The sequence below is a fragment of the Crotalus tigris genome, unplaced genomic scaffold (genome assembly GCF_016545835.1).
Source record: "Crotalus tigris isolate CLP2741 ecotype Arizona unplaced genomic scaffold, ASM1654583v1 scf7180000017551.9496454, whole genome shotgun sequence".
In the NCBI taxonomy this organism is placed as follows: Eukaryota; Metazoa; Chordata; class Lepidosauria; order Squamata; family Viperidae; genus Crotalus; species Crotalus tigris.
The window spans coordinates 5,297,236-5,312,725 of record NW_024096469.1 but is presented as its reverse complement, the minus strand read 5'-3'; the positions used below and the strand labels follow the sequence as shown (position 1 = coordinate 5,312,725).

Below are 15,490 nucleotides of genomic sequence, written 5' to 3'. Positions count from 1 at the left end.
ACGTAGAGAGATTTATCTTTATTCTCAAATGTCATATTTAATGAATGTCCTTTGCCAAATCCAACTGTAAGAATTTCTTCAGATGTTAGCTTGTTGCCACAGCTGCTAGCATTCTTTATTACATGAGCATCAGACGGAAGTGTGAAGGTTACGTTCTGTTTACTCTTTGTGTCAAGTTCCACTGTGAACTTCATGGAGAAATTGGCTGATAGACATAGTTTTCCACTTGGATCTTTCACTTGAAATGATGATGATGTTTGTAAAAACCCGAGTAGGGCAGCCACCAGGAGGAAACCCATCGCACTTCGGCCTGCCATGACGGAGCGCTTAGAGGGAGAAGGGAGGACCTGGAAGAAGAGGAGCGCCACACGAAGCTGCGAGCACCCACGGGTCACAGGAGCCGAGACCCAGCGCAGCGCTGAAAAACGACCAGGGGCGCGATCACATGACCTGGGACTTCAGCCCCACCCCCGCCCCTCCGTCGTTATTGCTCTCATTGTCACCTGATACCAATTAAGACCCGCCTCCTTCATTTTTTTTACAGGGGGAGGGGTCTTTTCTTTAACTATAACTATAAAATATACTGGCTGAGATCCAACAGGCATTTCTATTGTTAACATATACATTTAATGCTTGACATAGCCAATCCTCAAAACTTCCATATTTTGCCCAAAATACGACTGCCTTTAATAGGATTTCTTGGCCACTCAAAATAACAATATTGAATCATTCTTTCTTTACTCTTACTCCTGGTTTTACAACATTGCACCCCATGGACTACCTGGCGGAATGTTTAGAGGAGATCCCATCTCCCCTCCATGGCACTTCTTACCCACCATGTTTCCCATGCTAGGACCACAATCTCTTCAAAGTTTAACCAAACCATCTGTTCTACCCCCCTCCAGGGCTTCACATCAACTTATGCTCCAAGCACACCACACTACCCATCAACCTGGCCCCAACACTCAGAGTTATATATCCCAACCACCAAGGCAATGCTTAAGTCCAAATTTTCTTACCTTGGTCCGTGCACAGAATTGCCCAGTTGCAGCACTTCAGTGCCCACTGTATAATTCCCCCAGCACTTTTCTCTTCTTTCTTTCTTTTTCTTAACCTCCGTTCCGGATTCCACAGGCACACAGGACTCACCAATCATTCACAACATAGGACCATTGAACTCAGTGGGACATGTCTTCTCAGTTGGTGCTTGCTCAGTGACTCCTGCAGCTGTCTGGAGAATCCCGGGAGAGCTCCCAAGTTGTGGGATTCGTTGTCTAGTTGAAATAAATAATCACCAGCCAAAACTTCCAAGAGAAAACAATGATAATTTATTTGTACTATACTTTGCAAAGAGGGTGCTCTTTGTGTATGCAAGCACACAGTGGACACACCCCAAATCTTCAATATTCATTCTTTATATTCCCCATTGCAAATTTACAAATTTACCTCCCACCTCTTCTTCATTGGCTTAGTAATCATACTGTAATCATGTCATCACAGCCTATCCAAAGCTCCTAAAGTGAATACATTATCTCTGCCCCTGATTACATCTCCCCTAACCCTAATCCCAACCCCCCCCCCATCCTTATTTACAAATTACCTTTTATGATTGTTAGTTCCTAGGGGTTGTCTCTAAAGTTACTATCATAGCAGTAAATTCTGGTTAAGACTGGTTTTCAGCATAGCGGAGACTTTCCTAGATGCAATTCTCAAGCTTCAAGCTAGGCTCATGAGATTAAAATATATACAATGTATTTCTTTACAGGCTAGCTTGTCTTCTGCAGTTTCTGCAAAAACAATAGACTCTTTTTCCCACATCAGGATTTGAGGTTGAATTTCATGCTTAAATATGGTGTTGGTTGCTTTTTAAAAAAATTGACAATATTTGATCCCTAGCAATGAAAAATCAGAAAATACTTGAGCAACGAAAATATGAATGATTCATGATGCCTGGATCAGGGATGCAGGAGGCCAAGAGGCCAAAAAGTTTTCATCCGAAATGCTAAAACGGATACTGTGTCAAGATTCAGGATTAAATTTCATGCTTAGAAATGTTGTTGGTTGCTTTTTAAAAAATTATCATATTTTGTTCCCAGAAGAAAATTCTGAAAATTGGTGATGCTCGGGTCAGGGATTCAGGAGCCTGAGAGGGTGAAATTTGTTTAAACTGAAATTCTAAAATGGATACCGTGTCAAGATTTGGGTTTGAACTTCATGCTTAAAATTTGTTTTCATTTATTTAAGCTGCCGGCACAAGTGATACCTTTCTGCCAATTAATTCTTCCCAGTTTAGTTGTGACCTTGAATTTCCTGAACGGAAACATCTCTGAATGAGTATGTGCATCCCCTAAAGAAGCAAATGTAAGCATCATGCCACATATCCACAGCCTTCTTCAATCTAATGGTTTCAAAATTTTGTGACAAAAGAAATTGAAATCTCAAGTTATCAGTTATTAGACAATAGGCTGAGGAAGTTGAATGAATATTGCTTTGTGTATGGGATTTTTTTTTCTGTTGGCAAAGCAAGGGAAGGTTAAAAAACCTTCCCTTGCTTTGCCAACAGAAAAAAAAATCCCTTAAAACAAAAGATTTTACAACAAAAGAAGAAGACGCCCAGCTAGAAAAGCAAATAGAACATTAACAGCAATAGATAAGCAAATTCCGGTATATCCTTCTTCCCTTCCCCCTTGCTTGCTTGCTTGCTTCGTAGAACATGTTGGAAGTTCCTTCTAAGTCTTCAGGAATGTCAACAAGTACTTTTAAAGAAAAAAAAAGTGCCGCTTTGTTAGTGATTGGCCGAAAAAAATCTTTTTTTTTCATGATTTGCTGACTGGTGGGAGCCGTCCCGATTGGTCAGACCAAACCGCGCGCGCGCGCCTGAAAAATGCCGCCTTCCGGGGATTCTGCTTTGGAGCGCGGCAATCGGCGGGACGCAGTCGGCACTATGAGTTGCATGATGATGCCGAGAGTGCAGCCAGGATCACCGCACAAGACCCGCGGCCAGATACAGGTACATGACAGGACGATCCACTTTTAAGAGTTTGAAAAGATTACATTATAGTCAAGGATGGAAAATTTTGAAGTCAGGGAAGCGAAGGAGTTCGGTAGAAAATGGGAAAACTGCTGACTACTCATTTTTTCCCCTTCTTATGACAGGTCATCTTTGGACCCATGTTCTCTGGAAAAAGGTATGAAGGCATTAAAAATAGTTAGCACTGGTATCTAGATACTAAGATGACTAGAAAAGAAGAGGGGATCTTCAAGTGAAATAAACTGCTAGGGGAGGGGGGGATTTGCACAGGAGCAAGACAGCCTGCGGGCCTGGTTATATTCAGCTTTCTAGGCCCACGCTTCTCCTTAACTCAGTAACTAGGAATTAAAAGTATGGCTGAAATAATTTTAGCCCTGAAAGCCAACTGGGTAACTTTGGGCCAGTCACTCTCTCTGTCTCACCCACCTCACAGGGTTCTTCTTGTGGGGAAAATTAAGTTATTTGTAAAAATAATAAAGGTGGACTACAAATAAATAAAAATAAATAATAGATTACACTTATATTACAACATATAGAAGAGTAGCACTGTCTTATTCTTTGAAACTTTAGCTAAGAATTCTAGAATTTTAAGCTTTAATATAATTCCAATATCATGTTGAAGGCTGGAATAGGTAGGGGGCAAAAATTTACCATTTCTCTTACAGTATCTAAATTGAAAATGGTATAGGTTTGGTATCTTGAGGGAATGTATTATCCAAGGGCTTAGATGCTCAATTACTTTGAAGTTATGTGACCAGATTATTAAAATTGAGATTTTGTGTTGTGCAAGAAGTTTTGATCCATGATAGAATAAAAAAGATTTTACTTTTTGAGTATTTTAGTTTTTTCTGAGTAGCATTTGTCACAAAAGAATCTTAATTCTTTTTTAGCACTGAACTGATGCGCCGAGTCCGTCGATTTCAAATTGCACAGTATAAATGTCTACTAATCAAGTATGCAAAAGACACACGCTATTGTGTCAATGGAGTCTCCACACATGACAGGTGAAAATATACTATGAGCAATGTAAAACAATAGTTCATCATTTGGAGAAAACACTTTACAGGAATACACTTTTTGGTTCAGGAAAATAGGATTCATGTGTCTTGTAACATTGATTGCTTGTGGGTTTTGTTTTATCATCTTCAAGAAAATGCAATTAGTGGTATTGTCTCAGCATACTATATATCTGACACACTTCTTTGGCCTTAAATATTGTAGAGTGAAGCTTCATGTAAGTCTCAACATAATATGAGCTTTTAGAGAATTAGAAAAAGAATTTACAGATTATGGTAGACAGGCATATATTATTATTACGTATATGAAAAGACACTGTTTCACAAAAATAAGGCAAGTTCATTTCCTTATTTAGTAACTTTCCCAATGATTTTAACTATTATATCTATAAATTACACTTTCACACACAGCTCAATGTTTCTTTACAAACAAAGTAATGGCTCCTGTCACTTTGGAGAGAGGGAACAAAATTGCAAGATTATAAAAGGTTTTGTTAAATGCTAGAGTAATCCAGAGCCCTGCTATGTGCAGTTATGTTTTCATAAAATCATTCTTGTGAGGCAAATCACCCCAAACTCTATGATTCAATCTTATGATTGTAACTGAATACTTTATATAACTTTTGTTCTTCAAATAAGCTAAAATTGTGATTCCCTAATTTATATTGGTTGAGCCTTTCAGAACTTCAAATTTTATTTTTTCACAAAATGTCCACTATTTTCTATGTAAATAGACAATTTCAAAAAGGTAAAGCATTTTTCTACATTTTTTTATTTAAAACTGTATTCACTAAAATATTTGCTAACACATGGTCTTTAGGATTCAAAGAGTTGCTATCTGTCTTAAAGAGGATCTGCAGGTTTTGATATTTGGGAAAATTATCCTTAAATAAATTTTAACGTGCTGCAGATACTTACCTTATAAAAAGAAACTTATGAAAAAGAGAAGCAACCTAGAATTAAGGAGAAATTTCCTGACAAAACAATTAATCAAAAATCGTGGGTGCTCTATTGCTGGAGGTTTTTAAGAAGATCTTGGACAGCCATTTGTCTGAAATAGTGTAAAGTCTCCAGCTTGAGCAGGGGTTGGACTAGAAGACCTTCATGGTCCCTTCTGTTATTCTTTCTGCACAGAAACACCATGGAGGCCATGTCAGCTTGTTGCCTCAAAGATGTCCAGCAGGAGGCTCTGAATTCCACTGTGATTGGCATTGATGAAGGCCAGTTTGTAAGTTTATATTATCTGAATGTTTAAATGAACTGCCAAGTACTGATCATTGTTTCCATGCTTAACAGAGTTTGAAATGTAATTCTATACGCACTTATGTAGGGTAAGACCCATTTTGTTTAATGATATTAACTCTGAGATGTCGGGAAACTGTGACAATGTGATAGATTCTTATATTCTCTTGACTTGATTGTAAATGTGAATGGTTAAAATACAATCTTATGCATGCTTCACCTGGAGAGCAAACCCCAGTAAACTCAGTAGGACTTGGCTCTTAGCAAATGGATAAAATTGTGCTATGAATACCATGTAAATGCTTCTAATGGCATAATCTGAAAGAAATTGAAAATGCAACCAGACTTGGGAGTACAAGTAGAATTTTGGTCAATTCATCTGGGAAAGAGCATCATAGGGTTAAAACACACACACACACACACACACAACCTTCAGAAGAATATAATTTTGCTCTTTTAGGTAGGAAAAAGGTGGATGGGGGTGTAATATAGAAGTGTGCAAATGTATTCTTTTGAATTATAAAACCTAGAAAGTAAGCTGAATGATCGAATTACAACAAATAAAAGGAAATATTTATTTAAAAGGATTAGATCTGTGTATGGGGGAATGACTATATACAATTACCTTTACTACTGGAGAAAGCATATATTCAAAAGTTAATTACTGAAGATCAGTGGGAGGCTTTCCTGTGCTCTTGCTTGTGAGCCTCATAGAAGCATCTAATGCACCAGTAGGTACAGAATGGTGAACTAAATAGACTAGGAGTCTTCAATATTGAGGAATTCTGGGAGTTGAAGTCCACAAGTCTTAAAGTTGCCAAGGTTGAGGACCCCTGAAATAGATCTTCAGCAGCAACATTGTTTTGCTCTTTGGAGGAGCATCACTAATTTTATTCATAACAGTGTCTCTTACACATTACTTTACAAAGTTTCTAAAAGCTGGAATGAGGGAATGATGAACTTTTAATTTTCCCAATTAGTTTCCAGATATAGTTGAATTTTGTGAGACAATGGCCAATGCAGGGAAGACTGTCATTGTGGCAGCCCTTGATGGAACATTTCAGAGGAGGGTAAGTTTCTTTAAATTGTTCATTAGAATTTCTGGATAATTTATGTCCCAGATCTATAAAGGAATTCATGGTTTCATTGCAGGCTTTTGGGAACATCTTACAACTAGTCCCCTTAGCAGAAAGTGTGGTGAAACTTAACGCGGTTTGTATGGAGTGTTTTCATGAGGCCTCTTACACTAAAAGGCTGGGAACAGAGAAAGAGGTAAGACTCCAATAAAAACTCTCCCTTTCTTTAAAGCTATTGACTGTGAGATATATTGCCTGTTATAGGTTGAGTAAAACCTTTTATTTTTAAATTTCATCCTACTAGGTGGAAGTAATAGGAGGGGCAGACAAATATCACTCAGTCTGCCGGGGCTGCTATTTCAAAAACCGACAACACTTGGTATCCGAAAACAAAGAGAACCTACTGGGTGGGAATAAACCCCTGGATATTAATGCCTCCAGGAAAGTCTTGGCTACCCATCAGATCATGCAGTGGAATCCATCGAATTGAACAAAGGAAGCAAGAGATCTGATTCCCAGGTGGATTTAGAGAGACGTTTTTTCTGTCCTTCCTTCTAGCTTTGTATTGTTAAACTGATACCCGTCCAAAACATCAGAGAGAGTTGTTTTTATGAGGAGCAACAAGGCTTGAAGACATTATTAACATGCTATGAATAAGGGTGTTCTATATTGAGAACTGCGCTGGTTTCTTAGTCTCTAGAGGGAAGATTTTGAAATGTCATTAGTGGCATTTCCTCTTGCACAAAACTTCCCCAAACGGTTTAATTCAGAGTTTTAACGGCCATAATAGCTAAATTTACTAACAGCAAGTTGCCCTATGAAACTGAAACATTATTTTTCTGAATCCATCAAATTGGGGCTTGAGGGCAGGGGAATTCTGACTCTATATTCAATAGGTAATTCATTGACAATGAAACAGGCTGTTGGGTTTTAAAGACTGAATAGATTAACTGAACAAAATGTATTTTTATTTGGTGCTGTATATAGTAAAGGTCTGGACTTACAAAGAAAAAGGCCCTTTCTCCAGCCCTTACAATCAATATAATTAATAAAAGCTCTTTAATTGCTATCCAACTTTCCTGGATAGATTGACACCTTACATTATTGACTTAATTATATTCTACTTTTGCTTGTTTAATTTATTAAACTGGCTACTAATGTGTCACTTGTTGTTTAAGTATTATATTCCTGCTTTATACTTTCTCGCATACTATCTAGCATTTTGGTTTTACTGCAGTGATGAGTATCCACACTTCCTCTTTTTGAGTAAATGTAGTCCTTTTACACTGAAAATATCCCCAGTATCTTCTGTTGTCTTAGGAGCAGAAATATTAACTTCTGTAGTAGAAACTGAAGTTTTAATCAATGATATATTGAATAAAATTATCCTTACTTTTAAGTTTTATGTGTAGTACCAGTTCACCTTAAGAATATTTAAGTTAGTGACAAAAACTTTTACTACTGGTTTAAAATGTATTCTAGAGTTACCCACCCACTTTGTTAAAGCCTGTTGATATAACACATTATATTGCCCTAACAAGTAAATCATTAATCAGGAAATGGCTATTTGTATGACATTCAGTAAAGGGAAATTACAGCTGAAAATGCTAAGATTGTTTTCTCTGGGAAGCTTAAAAATAATTACTACCAATAATCCTACCCTAGTTATTCCTAAACAGTACAAATGATCTTCACATAAGATATATAATTTTTTTTCAGACAAAAAGCAGGCAATAAAGGCTAGCCTAAAAGGGTTCATGCTTTTTAAATGATCCAGTGCTGTCCCTTTGTTAGACAACAATACACCCTTGCCCAGTTATTAATCCCTCTGTAAATTATTTTCCTCTCCCCTAAAATTATACGATACATGAAAATCCACAATATGTTCTAAGGGATGCGTACAATCCAACTTCTACTATGGCAAAAGATTTAAAACTCTTCAAAGCCCCAAGATTGCAATATTTGCCTGAAGTTTCTCAAAACATGCAATTAGAAAAGAGCAGTGTTAACAGCCACCGGCTAGGGATACAAAAAAGCCATTATCTCACAAAGACTTGTTAATGAAGATGTATAAAAACATTGTGTGCAGAATAGCCATTTTTAGCTGGTCTATGCCTGAACTAAAATACATCAATTTTGAATGATAATCGTCTGTATAAAGACTAAAATGGGGCCCCTTTTGTTCCAGTGGTAGACGGAAACACAGATGGTTTGAGATAGGGCAAGAGTGGTACCACATGCAGAGAGTGGCAGTCACAGCAGGGAGGAAAAGAAGGCACTGTGGAAGTGGGGATAGGCACTGCTGTGCTTTTGGGGCAGGGACCGTGCTGGGACGATCGGAAAGTGAGGCAATGGGATATGCTGTGCTTTGGCGCTAGCTGTGGTTGAAGGCAATATGCCTATTCTAGTCACCAGAAAAATCCGCTGATTTGAGTTTGATCAAAAGAGAGTACTGCAGTTGTTGTTTTTGAGCTTCTAGAATACAGAGTTCAAAGCAGTGACTTTCCACTTCATGCATATTCCTATTTGTGTATTCCTTTCCTTTAACAACTTTTCAGGAAAGGTTAGGAGAATAAACTGCAAGAGTGAGTTTACCTTTGGTACATTATTGAACTGAAGTTGAAACTCAAATACTTTGGCCACCTAATGAGAAGGAAGGACTCACTGGAGAAGGGCCTAATGCTGGGAAAGATTGAGAGCAATAGAAGAAGGGGACGACAGAGAATGAGATGGCTGGATGGAGTCACTGAAGCAGTAGGTGTGAACTTAAATGGACTCCAGAAGATGGTAGAAGACAGGAAGACCTGGAGGAACATTGTCCATGGGGTCGCGATGGGTCGGACATGACTTTGCAATTAACAACAACAACATTATTGAAAACCTGTGGGCCTCTATAGAATACTTAAAACAGGTGTCAATTCTCCATGGAGTCGAGTCCTTCCCACTTTAAACCAAAGAAAATGTATGCTATAGTAAATTCAGTTGAATCACCACTGCAATACGTCTAAAGCTTTATCTAGAAATGCTTTTAATTGGTTTGGGTATCAGCAGCTGAAACGATAGAAAGCAGTGCGCAGTCTGGAAGGGCAGCACCACAGAGCCACAGGAACACCAGACCCATTGGAAGTCTAGAATGGTCAAGATGCGCAAGCACACCAAGGCACAGATGTAACCGCATTGGGGCAGGATAGCTGTGGCAAGGATCCCACTGGGGCACATCCAGTGGAAGTACAGTGTTCCTCTGCGGCAGAATGTCTCTGGCTATTTCCAGCAAGCAGCTTAGTTAGCTGCAGCAATAATAAAATCAAGTAGTCAATACCATTTCAGCAATTAATATTCCTTGCAAGTCACACAGCAAGCTTCCTGTGCCCGCAAAAGAAACATCATTTTCTGCAAGATGCGAGTTTTGAAAATAGTACAATATCCCAGAACCCAATACATATACATGCGCAACCCACAATCTTGGTTATGGCACCCTCACAATTTCACAGTAGACATAGTTCCCACCTCAAGAAAGGAATACATAGCACTAGGAAACTATCCCTGCCAGCTGCTTTGAACAGTGTTAGTAGCAATCAATACACAGGTGGAGGCTGGTAGCCCTCAGAGTTCTCTGGAGTGTGAGTGAAGGGTGGCTGCTGGTAGCTCTCATGACTGACATTGGGGTAACTGGAGTATGGAGGTGTTGGGCCTGGAGCTGGGTCGATGTAACTCTGGTCAAAATCTTGGACACCCATACGGTAACGCTGAAGGGCGAAGGCAATCAGGAGACCCTAGGGAGAGGAACAGTTATTTGCAATAGTAGGAATCTTCCCCTAAAGATTTGCTTGCCAGAGAAGAGATATCCTCTGCAAAACTCAGCACAGTATTCAGTGAATATGCCATCAATTTAATTTAATCACACTGCAGTTTAAATGAAAAAGTTACTTTTCGTCAAGTCAATTCTATTGTAAAAGGCACCTGGATGCATTTCCCTGGAATTCCTTCCACAAAGGTTTTTACAGCCTTTCTATAAAAGATAATAACTTTCATGTTCCTCGGGCAATTAGAAGGCTGTGTTAATGACAATGAGATTTGGATCAGTTATTCTCTGGTTCTGTGCTCAGGTCCCTTTAATGAAATAGCAAAGGAATCACCAATTTCATATCCTGTTTGCTAACCAGGCAAAATAAACCTTAAAGCTACTTGACCTTCCTAGGCTGATAATATTCATCCGTGGGAGACAGGGGAAGAAACTCTTACCCATGAAAAAATGGAGAAGAAACTGAAGGCAATCGATGCACGGGCAGAATCAATCCCAATTGTTACATCTTCAGCCTTTGTTGATGACCATTGGTTTGCCAGCACACAGAATCCAATAAACCACAAAAAGGTCCAAACAGCTAGACAGAAGACAAGGGAGCACTTAATCACATCCTTACAGATTAAATGATAGCATAGAAGTAACATTTTAACTATAGTTATAAAAAGTTACAGTACATTAATCCTATTCTGACATTCTTTTGGGGGGAGTTCAAGTCAGCATTTGCCACATTAGACAAATGGTCTAGAGCAGGGCTTTTCAATCTTTTCACCCATTGTACCACTTTTAGGCTATGGTAATATCCAAATACCACCAGTCGCCCAGTAAGGTGTCAAAAACTTGATGACCAAAAAAAAAAAAAAAAAAAGGAAAAACGTGATAAAGTACAGGTAGTCCTCGACTTACAACAGTTCACTTAGTGACTGTTCAAGTTACAATGGCACTGAAAAAAGTGCTCCCCAAGCCACAGCCAAGCAAGACACCTGCCTGCCTGCCTGCCTAGCAGCGCTCTTCCTCCTGTCCAAGGTTTTCATTGTTGTGAGCATTTCTGTTGAGGATTGGCAGTGGGGGTGGAGGGGTATTTGGTTTTTATTCCCCCCGTCTGCTGGGTGGTTGCAGCAGATTTTGGTCACTTCACATGACCCTGGGACACTGCGACCGTCATAAATATGAATCAGTTGCCAAGCATCTGAATGTAAATCACAAGACCCTGGAGAGGCTGCAACATTCCAGCTGATCGGCGCTTCTTCTGGGCTCAGCAGAAGCGCCAGGATCAGTGCTGCTTTACAGCTGATTGATGCTTCTTCAGAACTCAGCAGAAGCACCAGGATCAGTGCCGAACTCCAGCTGGAGCCTGGCGCTGATTCTGGCGCTTCCACTGAGCCCTGATAGCCCTGATAGCCCTGCAGCTCCAGCCATCTCTCGCTCAGGCTTGTGCGGTGCTGCCACCGGTTCAGCTCATTCCCCTCCTCCGCTATCACTTTTCTAGGATGGTCATGTACCACCTGTCATGTGCCAATGTACCACAGGTGGTACCCATGCCACTGGTTGAAAAGCCCTGCTCTAGAGCAGCAGCTCCCAACCTTTTGGGCGCTAGGGACTGGTTCTGTGGAGGGTGGTTTTTTCGTGGATCAGGGTGTGTGGTTTCACATACTCTGGATCCCATGTGTGTGCAGATGGGACTTCACTCACTTGCGTAGCCCGATTCCTGGCAGGCCGTGAACCAATGCCAGTCTATGGGCTGGGGACCCCTGGTCTAGAGCATGGGCAGGCTTCATTCTAACTCCATGATACGCATTAGGCAATCTGATACCCTTCAAACACTTTGAACAATATCCCAGTATTCTTGATCATTGTCAATGATGGCAGAGACTGATGCAGCATTGAAAAAGGAAATTTCTGACCAGTCCCTGATGTTATAGCCATTGCAGCGTTGCCATGGTCACATGATCACAATTTGGGTGCTTGGCAACCCGCATTTATGATGGTTGCACCACTCCACAGTCAGACAATTGCTATTTGCAATCCTCACAGCCAACTTCCAACAAGCAAAATCAATGGGGAAGCCAGCAGGAAGTCACAAATCATAGTCAAATGACATTGCACTTAACTGTGGGTTATGTGCTTCACAATTGCAATCACATAACTTTGCTTAGTGATGGAACTGCAGATCCCAGTTGCAGTCGGTAAGTGAAGACTACCAATAGTGATTTTTTTTTATTCAGAGCATAAGGCTTAAACCAGAGAACATGCTCCAATTCTATGATCTCTTATCCTTCAGCAGTTATCCACATTAAGAATCACCCAGAATAAGGTCCTATCCCTAAAGCCACTTTGCCCTTTCACAAAGCAAACCTTAAAAGAGCATCATTCCAAAGAAATCTGAATAATTACATTCAAGCACAGGGGAATAGGAGCCAAAAGGGAAAATGCTGTCCAAGTCTGGAAGAGAGGGAAGAGAAAAAAGAACATGGACAGAACTCAGCTGTTTCCCCCAGGGACCTGTTTGAGTTCACATCTCCCAGAAACATACCTGAGAAGGCTAGGTCGGCCATAACGAGGTACTTGCGATCAGTGGCACTGCTAATCTGGGGAAAGTAGACGTCAACCATAAAGAAAAATATACTAGCCAGGAAGGCAACCACACCAATGCCGATACCATAACGACAGGTATCCTCACTACGATTAAAGATGCAGTGGAGTTCAGTGTGGTGGGGATCATTGCTGTAACCTTCTCCAATGATGCAGGAGAAAACAATGAGTGCAAATACCTGCAAAATAATAGAAGGGGAAAAGGTCAATGCTAACATTTCCCAAGGCAACAGGGAAAGCCCATTTTAACCATTTATCAAATTACTAACAGATTCCCCCAAGTTCTGAACTCGAATACTCCTGCATGGCGCTATTCTAGGGCAAGAAGCCAACTTGCAATATAGGCACATTTTATTGGTATACTGCCCAACATTATCATAAATTAAAGCTGTGACAAAAAGGAGTAATAAGAAATTAAAACAAAGTATGGTCCAACCATAAAACTCCATAATCAGCTAGCTCTGCTATTCAGGCAAAAGCCCTGCCCGAGAGGAATTCCCCATCCACTGTTCACAGAAATGTTCCCACTTTTCCCTCCACAAACACAAAAAAACTTTTTCTGAAAAGATTTCCTGGTTCCCGATAATGAAATGGAATTGAAATAGGCTCCCAAGCGACAAACTAAATGCTCATCACCGGTAATCAAGCACCCCCTCAAACCAGATGCCTCTCAAACCAAATCAGCATAGCAGCCTTCTTGTGTTCACGCATGACTTGCTTGGGCTGTACTAAAATTTTTGAAGAAAATTAGAGAAACTTCTAAAACGTTGTTGTTGTTTTTTTTAAGCCACAGAATAAATTACTTCAAATCTTTAAATTTCCCAGGATTTCAGGCCACCCACTCAGGCTTCGCCCTTAAAAGAAAGTAAGAGTACAGGAGAGTCACCAAGACGGCTGCAAGCTACTTCCGTGTTTTGGCCAAGAAAACCAGAGAGACGAGTCGAGCTCGACTTGAATGGGTCTTTGTCTAGGGCAGGGGTAGGCAACCTCGGCTCTTTTATGGCTCATGGACTTCAACTCCCAGAATTCCCGAGTCAGCTGCTGACTCGAGAATTCTGGGAGTTGAAGTCCATGAGTCAAATGTTGCCTATCCCTGGTCTAGGGGGTGCCTGGACTTATTTCCCTAAGTCTTGCAGTAGCTGCCGGCGCGCGGGGCATTGCCACGTTCTTCGCCAAGGCAGGGCTGGGTGCTTCAAAGCAAGGGAGAGCGGAGCCATGGCCGTGCTCATTTGCTGGTCCTATTCTCGTTAAGACTGCAAGGAAGCCAGCCCCTCGCGCCGCCCGCGGTCCATCAGCTGACCTCCCTATGACTAGGCTGCCGTACAAACAACACTCGGATACAAACGGAGGGATTTTAATCCGGCCGAACTGACACAAAGCTAATCTGAAGCAAAGCACCGACCCTCCGTCGCCTCAACGACCTGAAGGGGGGGGTCCTGCCCGGCGAGCGTCAAAACACCCGCGTCTGGTCTGCAAAGCAAAAGGCAAGAACTGATCCCAGCCCGGCCTGAAACTCAACTTTCCCAAGCGGCCCGGCGTCGCGGGCATTTTAGAGAAGCGAAACACCGAAGGGAGAATTTTCTAGCATTCGCCCTGGAATAAGGCAATAATCCCTCTCCGGGGGGGGGGGAACAGCCTGGCCGTTCCTCCAGCTGGGGTTCCAGCAGGGGCCTCCGCCCGCTCTAACAGCGTTGCGTGACTCTGCATTGCTCCGCTCAGGCGACTTTCCCTTCTAGGTAGGGGTCCCAGGCCAGGTACGCGATAGTAAGCAGAAGCTCCTCTAGTGGCCCCACCTCAGCTGCTGCCGGAACCCCTAACCTACCGGCACTCCGGCCACGTCACGTGCCCTCGTCCACACCCTAGCCGAGGGCAGGTGAGAGCACCCATTCCACGCGTGCCCGCGAGGGGGACGGAAAAGAGAAGAAGCGAATCCGTCTCCAGCAAGCTCGAGCCCCTGGTCGTTTCAAGCTTGGCCGGGCCGGGCCAACCTCCGCCACTCACCGCACTGAAAATGCGCGCAATGACCTGTGGCTGCTGCAAGAAATGCCACAGGTCGAACGTGCCTCCCGCTTTAGCGGCTCCGTAGGCGCCTCCGCCACTCTCCATAACTCTCTGACGCTGCTTTCCGCCACCGTCCCAGCCCGGAACTCCCTCTGGCCGCCTCGCCCAAACTTGTGTTGAGCGTTCACAAGCCCCGCCTCTTGGGAGGAGACCCTGCCCGGGACGGCGGAGGCAAGGTAGAGCGCGTGGTGGCTGAGAGAGACCGAAATCGAGGCTTGCGCTCCTGCTCCCCTCGAAGCGGTTCGTCGCCGCCTTCTCCCTTTTTACTAAGAAAGGATGTGGCTTTACCTGTTATAATGCACTTTCGAGCTGTGATTCAGATTTAGACGTTTTCGGAAATGTGATGATGCCACGCAAGTCTGGTGGGGGGGGGGAAGGGGAACAATACAAAGGGGGGGGGGGAAATGGTTTTCATTCAATCTCCTGAATTCAGGCAAATTTCTAACCGGCACATAGGAAAGTATAATCGCTATAGCAGCCACTATTCAACTATCGGAGAAAGCAAAATATCCATTGGCGTAACATTAAGCACACTTATTAAAACATTTTTTTTAAAAAAATCTGAATTTAATGTATTGCTCACTGGTAGCCCTGCTCTGCAAGATGCACAATTCGCCAGCTGGTTTCTAGATGGAATTTAAGATAGCAACTATTACCTATAAAGCCCTAG

At 41.9% G+C, this 15,490-nt stretch overlaps 2 protein-coding genes across 2 annotated transcripts; one reads left to right on the top strand and one right to left on the bottom strand.

The window, feature by feature from the left end:
- The first annotated feature begins 2,655 nt into the window (after positions 1 to 2,655).
- Positions 2,656 to 8,400, top strand: TK1 (thymidine kinase 1). The gene is made up of 7 exons (XM_039344962.1): positions 2,656 to 3,010; positions 3,157 to 3,188; positions 3,922 to 4,035; positions 5,182 to 5,275; positions 6,270 to 6,359; positions 6,442 to 6,561; positions 6,670 to 8,400. Exons 1-7 carry the CDS (start codon positions 2,885 to 2,887, stop codon positions 6,853 to 6,855), a joined length of 762 nt encoding a protein of 253 aa, XP_039200896.1. The 5' UTR covers positions 2,656 to 2,884; the 3' UTR covers positions 6,856 to 8,400.
- A 970-nt stretch (positions 8,401 to 9,370) lies between these two features.
- SYNGR2 (synaptogyrin 2) lies at positions 9,371 to 15,072 on the bottom strand. Its single transcript, XM_039344968.1, has 4 exons — positions 14,761 to 15,072; positions 12,701 to 12,938; positions 10,608 to 10,747; positions 9,371 to 10,138 (listed from the first exon to the last, which is right to left on the bottom strand). Exons 1-4 carry the CDS (start codon positions 14,863 to 14,865, stop codon positions 9,941 to 9,943), a joined length of 681 nt encoding a protein of 226 aa, XP_039200902.1. The 5' UTR covers positions 14,866 to 15,072; the 3' UTR covers positions 9,371 to 9,940.
- Positions 15,073 to 15,490: the final 418 nt, after the last annotated feature.